General features: G+C 37.9%; 3 protein-coding genes across 3 annotated transcripts; all 3 read right to left on the reverse strand.

The window, feature by feature from the left end:
* Positions 1–1317: 1317 nt before the first annotated feature.
* PKNH_0302400 (pbs36-like protein) lies at positions 1318–2379 on the reverse strand (the record flags this gene model as incomplete). Its single annotated transcript, XM_002260967.1, has 1 exon — positions 1318–2379. One exon carries the CDS (start codon positions 2377–2379, stop codon positions 1318–1320), a length of 1062 nt encoding a protein of 353 aa, XP_002261003.1.
* Positions 2380–4109: 1730 nt separating this feature from the next.
* PKNH_0302500 (Pf52-like protein) lies at positions 4110–5573 on the reverse strand (the record flags this gene model as incomplete). The annotated part of the gene is made up of 1 exon (XM_002260968.1): positions 4110–5573. The coding sequence occupies one exon, from the start codon at positions 5571–5573 to the stop codon at positions 4110–4112; it is 1464 nt and encodes a 487-aa protein (XP_002261004.1).
* A 1628-nt stretch (positions 5574–7201) lies between these two features.
* Positions 7202–8311, reverse strand: PKNH_0302600 (6-cysteine protein, putative; the record flags this gene model as incomplete). Its single annotated transcript, XM_002260969.1, has 1 exon — positions 7202–8311. The coding sequence occupies one exon, from the start codon at positions 8309–8311 to the stop codon at positions 7202–7204; it is 1110 nt and encodes a 369-aa protein (XP_002261005.1).
* Between the last annotated feature and the right edge of the window lie 1276 nt (positions 8312–9587).

The raw sequence follows: 9587 nt of genomic DNA on the forward strand, positions 1-9587 counted from the left end.
GAAGTCATCATGTACGCATAATACAGTTGTGTAGGAAAGGGGGACAGTGTTTTTTTTTTTTTTTTATTTTTCGCTCCTTTCCCCATTTTGTTTTATTTCCAAACGCTTGGTTTCGCTGTTCTGGTCATTAGTAAAAGCAGCGGGGGGCATCAAAGAAAGGGAATCCTTGACAAACCCTTGCCATACCTATGTACTTGTGGAGAACCCCCCTCGCAGGATCCCCGTGTAAACACCTACTCGATCGGATGAAACACATACATGGGAAAAAATAAAAAAAAATGGACCGACCCGAAAGCACATTGATAGAACTGTTTTGTGGACCCCTCCTGATTTATAATGTCCATTTTTGTAAAGGCAAAAAGGGTAACACAGCCTTGGGCTCATTTCCAGGCCGTCCTTCGCACCATGAGCTTTGCCATCCGTCACGCAGTTTTTCACGTAAACGGAAATCTTATATTTTTATATGCACATGCAGACATTCACACAAACATATGTGATGATGGTGTTTTTCCCGTGGGAAGTACTTCTTAAACCACTCGTAGAGAAAGATAATTCCCTTTACTAATGGCGAACCTGTGTAATCCAGACAATGTCTCCTTCGCGCAGCAAGTACAAAGACAACTACACAGTGGGCACAAAAAAAGAAGGGGAAAAAAAGGACATTCGAAAGAAAAACACAGGTGTCTGTTCAAAGAGAATTATGCATACGCACCGCGACTACCCATATCCGCTCATCCATTTCTCGCAAAAAATGCAACTGCATCAATGACCCAGTGGAAACAAACTGGACAGGAGACACATTTCTAACTAAATACCATTTCCTTCGTACGTTAAAAAAAAAAAATTCCGCATTTTCATTGCGTCTTAAATTTAAAAAAGTCAAATGGAAGGAAAAGCAAAACAAAATAAAATAGAACAAAACAAAATATATATATATATATATATATATATATTTTTCAAAAAAATAAAAGTAAACAGCGGGAAAAAGAGCTGTGGGCGTAATTCCACAACAAGTGTCTTAATTAAAACGCGTAAAACGCTAGCCATATCTCAAGGAGGATGTAACACAAATGATACAGAGTGATTAATTATCAGGGGCAAAAAAAATAAATCGTCAGGGGGAATGATGCATAAATACTGGGGAAAAGGCAAAAGACAAAAAAAAAAAAATAAAATGAAATAGCACAAAATAAAGTGCAGTAAGGATCATTTTACCTTCTGTAACTTTTGTATAATAAATGGATGCGAGGCAGCCATCTTCGCGAAAAAAAAAAATGTTAATTCTGAAGTGGGATCAGCGGTTATACGTGTACCCGCTCACACCTCTAGGGTGCTACTGCTCACGTGGTACATCGCAGTGCCTTCTCCTTTCGCATACTTACAAGAGCAGACCAGAAAAAATGCCTGAGGCACGTTAGCAGGGATCCACAAGTAAGACGTGGTCGAGAATTTTTTAAAATTCGGATCCTTGGGAAAGGCCGAGGTCTCGGGGTAGTACTTCGCATCAGGCAAAATATTGTTTATGTTCATCTTTACAAAACTGAAAGTATACAAAGAAAAGGATACCGTGGAAAAGCAGTTGGAAGGTTCCAACGTGACGTCGTTATTTTGGGGATCATCTTCATTGTAATTTATACAGTTAATTCCAACTATGTCTCCCGGATTGGCTAGAATGGCACAAACAGATCGATGTTCATGTGATTGAGGACTAGTTAAGAATTGATGCTTCCCTTTATTATTACCAAAATCACACCCCTTTATATATTCATCCGAAGAACCTACACCAAGAACATTGTTCGAGTTTTTAATATTTATTTTTATATAAGGTGTTATTCCTTTGTATTCTTTCTTCGTGTCACAGACGCAAACAATACTCATGTCTGCCTCCAATTTGAAGGGCATAATGTAGATGCCCAAATTATACCTGTCGTAGAGAATCTGGTTTTCCAGAATAATCCCAGGAAGGGTTGTATATATGGGTTCTTCATTATTCCTAATTATGAGCCGGTCCTTTATTCCTTCATATGTGAAACAGTAACTTGAATTGTACGTGTTCATGTGTTCTCCCTCATTATGTACAATCGGGCAAAGAAACTTGATTCTTTTGTTCGGGTCGTAGTCTACCACACAATGCTCGCTTGGGTAGTCATTCAAGTTACAGATGTAATAATTCCCTAATTCTATTTCCTTCAAATATAGCGCATATGCTGGGGAGTACATATACAACCATATATATATACTAACCAGTAAAGAGTAAAATACTTTTCTCATCTTGAAAAAAAAAATCGAAAAAAATATAAAAAAAGAAAAAAAATAATATAGCAAAATGAAGGCAAGCATATTCGACACTACTGGAAGGCATGTGCTCATTTTCCCCATTGTCAATTGTGCAACTTCCTCAAATCTTAGCAAACACCTTTTTGTGTGCAAAAAATTTGTTCTATATTTTTTGGATCATTCAAATGGGGGAGAACGAGTCGAATTTGTCAACGTGACAACAGCTCTTCCTAGGGAAGACAAAAAAAAAAAAAAAAAAAAAAAAAAATGTATATCCCTGAAAGTGGCTTCTTCAATTGGTTAAACTTGTTCATTTGTTCTCCTTCCCCATTGCGCACGCACAGATTTATCCTCCCGCGGACGTGTACCGGTGAACCAAAAAGGCGCACGGGAGAGAGGCACTCAATTTTGCAATCGGCAAATAAGTTAAGCTAAGCCAACATTCCTCACACATAAAGGGGAGAAAATATTTTTTCATTTTACACAGCTTATACGGTTTGCCCACGCCGTAAGTGCTGCAAATTTTATAAAAGTATACATATTTCAGGCAAAATGACGTATCCAGAAGTTTCAAATTTTCTCTCCTCAATTATATTTCCAAAGCGAACCATTTGCATGTTAATTCTTTCGTAAAATGGACATAATTTTACAAAAGCGCAACCTTTTTTTTTTTTTTTTTTTTTAAAAAAGCATGCAAACATGCACATGTATAGATTTAATCTCAGTTGTGTAACTAGCTCAGAGTTTGCAGATGTCTCACCATTTCAAGTTATATCTTTCCATACATGATCCTTTTTTCTGATCATTCTTTACTCCTCTCTGTTGCGTGTTTCCTTCCTTTTATGTCTTATCTCCTTGAGGCAAATACATTTTTCAAATGCGATGCGGAGTGAACATACGAAAATGGTTACTCACCTTTTAGCTGTCAAATGATTGGAATATATTTTTTGGCAATTCTTTTAACCCATGCCCCATTACGGTCTCTATTAAAATTTTTTCTTTTTCCCCCGAATAATTCCCTTTTGCATTTTTCCAATTTTTTTTTTTTTTTTATGTCATTGAAATCTTAGACGCACTTCTGCTAGGCTCGCACAAAATTATGAACAGTTCATACATTTAAAAAAAAAAAAAAAAAAAAAAAAAAACCTGACCTGTTCATACATTTTATTAACATTTTTTCCCTTTGCAAATAGGAAATTTCCCACTTTCGCTAGTTTTTTAATAACTACATTTAACCCTTCCCCGAGCGATGTTCCTGTGTTGACTTAGCTTCTCCACTTTTCAACAAGTGGGTAAATTGGGAAACCCAAGAAAAGATACAAAAGGGACGCCCGAAAGCTCGCTTACAGCATTGTCCAATGAGAAAGCATGTATTTTATTAAAAATTTAAATATGCACAGTGGAGGAAGTTATCACTTTTTTTTTTTTTTTTTTTTTTTTTTTTTCTTGTTTGCACAAATTCGTTTTTCCCCCACGAAAAGACAGCATGGTTACATGCCAAGGTGGGGGATTGATATGCCCGCGAGGGACACATTCCGCGTTGTGTACATATGTGCTACTTGCGCGCCGGAAAGACACGAATGAAGAGGAAGAGCCATAAACGCACACAACAGCCCGTTAAACTGTAAAACGCATTAATGCGAGGAATGTAGGGATGAAATGGCAAACAAAAAGTAAAAAAAAAAAATGTACCAGGAAAGTCGCAAAAGGGCAACAAAATTGGTGAGCCCCAACCGGCTAAAGCACCGCGCGTACATGCGCGTATATGCGCACACACACACACACATATATATATGTATACATATTATATGTACCTGCGCACAAGGCGCTTCCTACAGGGGCGAATAACCAGCGTAGATGAACCCCAAAAAGGAAAGTATGAACGCATTAAAAGAGGAAAACTGGGAAGAAGAAGACAACCCAAATAGGTTTTCCCAAAATGTCCTCTTCTTTCTTCGTTGTGGGCCCCTACTGAATCCTTCACCAATGCCCATGTAATAAGCATCGTAATTATTTTCATTGGGTACTTTGTTTCCAAAACTTTCACGGCTAAAATTTTTATCATTACTATAGCTGTAAGTGTTACTTTCACTGATGGGTTCATCTACACTGGATTCTTTTCCCTCGTTTCGGTGGCCACTCTGACTTTGTTCTCGATAGTCATATCTCCTACTAGGGTGGATAATCCCAGAGTTGTAATAGATGCTGTTTATATTATTATAATGGTTATGAATATCTTGCTCCCTTTCGTTATTTTCCTTCACATCTGTTTTGATTTCACTTTCTCTTTTCCCCTGGTTAGACTCTGCCTCCTTTCTTATACGTCCTCTCCATCCTTCATCTGAATTCTCTTGGACATTTTCCTTTTCGATAATTCTATCGATCCCATTGGAGTCATATAGCAAATTATTTGCAGTCTTCAAATAAATGAACATGGACCCCACAAATCCCCCGCGTTTACACTGACAGCTGATTTTACCTGTCATGGTCATATCCTTCGGTAGTATCATATAAGACATGTAGGAATGCATTGGAGACAAATTCACATCTGTTGTTGAATCTGGAATGACTCTCGAATTTGGAATCAAATTGTTAGTAGACAAAATAATGTCATTTCCATATTGAACACTATGGAAGCAATTGTTGGGCACTAGCTCCAACTTTTCATTATATGAATGGTTACGCTCCTTCTTGTAACAGTTAATACCTATCACATCCCCTGGGTAGGCATGAATCACACAAGGAGCATTTCTATTCAACTCAATGTTATTTGTTAAATCTCTTCTTGACAAAATATTATAACCAAAATCACAACCTTTTATTTTTTTTTTCGTTTTTTTAAATACCAATTTCATCACATGTTTAACTTTTTCCTTTCCTTCTCCGTAACATAAGCAACTCAGATCTATGTCTTTATTCGAATAGGGGGTTCCAAAAAATAAAAAGTTCCCATTCAAATTAGAGTTGTTAGTACCTATTAAATTTTGAAACAATTCGTAGGTATCATTATCTGCGGAGAATTCAGTGGGATCACTTAAATTTATGAATGTCCTATGGGCACAACTTGCTGGAATTATTTCTGATCTCATATCCAAGTATTCACCTGAGTAACACACAAATAAAAATGCCTTCCCGAACTTATTCTCCAAGACGCACTCTTGGGCATCCGATATCCTCATATCTATCGTACAGACATTTACATGTCCCAAGCTGATCAGGTCGTTTATCTTCCTGCACAAACACACCCACTTCTCAAAGAAGCAGGCCACTAAGCACCCCAGCAGAATCCGCCTCATCCTTTGCCCGGTTGCAGGCGTCGCGATAAGACGCAGTTGGGAGGAAAACGCTCTATGGCACACCAAATCAGGGGGAGGGGCGGAAAAATCCAAAAAATAGGGAAAAAATGGGGAAAGAAGGAGGGGGAAATTAGGCAAAAATGAGGCAAAAAATGGGGAAACAAACTGTTGCGTAGTAAATCCGGCAAGGAGAAAAAGTCTATCGTAAAAAAAAAAAAAAGAGACAAAAAAAAAGGGAGGGGGTTATTTGTCAAACGACTGCACCATATTTGTCAGAAAAAAGGAAGATGTGGAAAACTGATGAGCCAAATCTGTCACAAAATCGACATCACGTGACAAACGGCTGTGTTCAGTCTTCATGATTCTTCCGTTAATTCTGTGGATGACTCACAAAAACCAGATCATCCAAATGTTGCAATCACGAGGGAAATCAACTTCGAAAAAAAAAAAAAAAAAAAAAAAAACCTTTTCTCGAAGTAAAAATGTCTACCGCTTGTGTTTTCATTTCACAAGGCAATAAAATCGGAGATTCAAAATTATGACCATGTGTGCACATGCAACGAATTTTGTACATCTGCTGAAGGCATCGTTGTAGGCAAAAATTGAGAAATTCATCTCATAACACAACTGTCTTTTGAAGAGAGCAGAAGGAGAGAGCGCATCGCGTCATGCTACGAGAATCACATATAGAGTTTTTTTTTTTTTTTTTTTTTTTTTTTTTGTTTCGAATTATGTCTCTATACGATTGCTGTATGTTTTGGTTAATGATGGGAGGAGGCTGTCTTTTCGATCAATTGGGGACCATTCTGTTGTCCATTCATTTTGTCCATTGTCTTGCCCACTTTTCTGACCCTTTGCATGCATCCAATAAAAAAAGGCAGAAATGAGAAATGAGATATGAGAACGGTGAAAGGGAACAGCACATCCTGTTCCCCTGTTGCACGAAATTTAAAAGGTGATTTTGTTTTTTTTTAATTTATCCCTTCCGCTGTATGATCATCCAACATGAACTTAAAATGTATTAATCCCATTTTTCCTACTGTACATGTACCTGCATGATGGCTACATCATTTCCAACTTTGTTCCCCCACTTCAGAGTTAAGTACAAAGGAGATTGTCCAATCTACCTGGTTGAACAGGGCAAATGGGAAAAAGCCCTTCGCTCCTTGCACACACGGAGAAAAGGAAAGGGGAAATAAAATTTATTCTTACGAGACGTGCATGTGAATCTGCTGATAGGGGCGACTTGGATTTTTTTCCACCGTCATTACAGCGCACTGAAATGTCGTGGAACAGTCAACGGATACACCAACAACTGCACCTTTGGGAACTTCAAATGGTTGAAAAATTGGTTAAAGAGAACATGCAAGTGAAGATGAACCTCCAAAAAAAAAAAAAAAAAAAAAAAAGGCAATGCATTTAAAGTGACACGATAAAATGACAAATTGGAGAAGGTAAAAAGGGAAGGAGCAGTACTTTCTCTGAAGGCTAATTTAGGGATTGCACGAACGTGGTGGAGGTTCCAATATGGATGCATAAAGAAGTGCTTCTCTACGGGGTGTAGTCGCTTCGATTTATCACTTTTCCACGTTTTAACTTCGCCATTTCATCGCTTCACCAATTCATCCTCACGGTAAAAACAAAAAGAGTAACAACACGACCGAGAGCCCAGTCAACACAGATGAGGATCTGGCATTTTTCTTGCCGTCCCGCGGTGATGAATTGTTTATATTCTCACCGTTTTCCATCTCATTTTCATCTATGCTGTACTTCCACCTGTTTCTATATTCGGCATCCTCTTCCTCCTGGACGGGATGGAGCTTATCCGTTTTTATAAAATTCAACGAGATGGTTCCTACGTAGGAGGTGTCAAGCACATTGTCTGTAATCGTGCATGTGCATTCCACCCTTAGGGATTCGTTTACATGAGGGGGAGATACCAGGTAAGACAAAAATTTGGCCATCATAGGATCATGGACGTAAGTGGTTAGTCTAGGTATAACTTTAGCTTCATTAAGTAACCCGGAAATTTGCAGAATTTCATTATTCTCATTTGAAACATCGTGAAAGCAGAGGGGAGGATTAACAAAGACGCTGCTATACCTGTTGTGAATTCTGCACCTAAAAGAGACCACATCATTCGCGTGGACATCTACACTGCAAACTTTTTTATACTTTACATTGATGTTTTTTTCTATGGAATTCTCTTTTTGCTGTCCTTCCTCTTCAGAATAATAAAAATTACAACCCTTAATATTTTTTTTCTCGTTTTTGGCTATTTGGATGTTTAACTTATAAGCCTTCTGCTTGGACTTGTCAATGCAATTACAAGAGAGGAACAATGCAGTGGTCATGGTATGTGGCACGTACAAATAATGCGTACTATCACTATCATTTGTGTGCATAATTAAATTTTGTACATAGTCTTCAAATTTTTTTATTACATTCCTGTTGGAGGTATCATTTGATTTCATTTTACTAAAACAAGTGTTGTCGTTATTTACTTCATGCCCATTCATGCGTACAACTCCTCCGTTCCTAGTTTGTTCTGCGTCTATCGGACAGTACACTTGTATTTCCTTTCCAAATTCAGCTCTTACGTTACATTCTTTGTCTTGGTTAAATTCGGACAAACATAAAGTAACATCCTCGTCATGAGCACATAAAACGTTTCTTTTCATTTCGAATAGGAAAACCAAAATGGCAAAGAGGGATTTTACCCGTATTGAGCTAGCCATTTTTTTGTTCCTTTACAGCTAATCGGAGGGGTGTAAAAAAAAAAAAAAAAAAAAAAAAAAAAAAAAAAAAACTGAACTAGCTAAATTAGCTTCCATCATTGCACATCTCTACTTTCACCAGCACGTTTCCTTGTCCTTCATGGAGACTTGTATCAACCGGCATATGCCTGTTCGAAGGGAAACACATGATCGTAGATTCGTATGTACGTTGAGTACGAGTGCATTTTTCCTTTTTGTATATGTGCGTACAACGCAGAAGACGTCACGGGAGGGGGAGGAGCGACTTGAACAGAAATGAGAAAAAAAAAAAAAAATGAAAAAATATAAATATGCATGAGAAAATACGAGAAACCACAACAACACATCAAAAGACGCGCAAATGAAACTTCCTTTTAAACTTCATACAATATGCCAAGAAGACGAAAAACAACCTCTGAACATTTCTTCATGTCTTTGGAAAAATTGCTAATTTTTTTTTTTTCTCTCGCTTGGGAGCCTTGGAAGAGAGAACTTTGAAGGAACATACTCCAAACATAGTTGTGCATATGTATAAACGTACATGCAGACATTGATAATTACACTCCGAGCATATTTTCATTTTTTTTTTTTTATTCAAATTGAGAGGGAAGGGGAGAGAAGAATGCCGAATGAACCATCACAATAGACCCTTCCTATGTTGCCAAACACTTCATCAAGGGGTTCCCCAAGTGGGCCTCAGGGAAGCCCTTTTCTGCATGCATGCATGCATGCATGTGCCAGATGGGATTTTTAACACACTGTGCTTCGTACTTCTAAGCAATATGCTAATTTGGAGCGACCATAACTGTAAATTTCCTCTGTGAAAGACCTAAACGGGTGAACCCCCTACACAGTTAAGAGAAAAGGAACTCATTCTAAGGAGAACCCAAGGGGAACAACCCCCTTAAGGGGACCCCCAAAAATATGGCAAACTGCACAGCATGAATTCTTACAAATGAAATTTGTCTAACGGAAAAAAAAAAAAATTATTTCATGGGTATGTAGTAGTAAATTTTCAAAACATATTTTCCAATAAAAATTTACACTCTTTTTCATTACCCGTTTGGTCGCTCCAACGGACGAGGAGCAAATTTATCTACATCCATTTGCGTTGTCTGTACTTCTCACCACAGAAAAAAGCGGAGTTAAAGGGAACACGCGTCTGCGCGTACACACTACATAAGTATGTACATTTCACTTATGTATTCCCGTACAATTCTCAAAAATGCGTCACGCAAAAATTGTTCCAACAGGTGCG

The sequence above is a fragment of the Plasmodium knowlesi genome (genome assembly GCF_000006355.2).
Source record: "Plasmodium knowlesi strain H genome assembly, chromosome: 3".
In the NCBI taxonomy this organism is placed as follows: domain Eukaryota; phylum Apicomplexa; class Aconoidasida; order Haemosporida; family Plasmodiidae; genus Plasmodium; species Plasmodium knowlesi.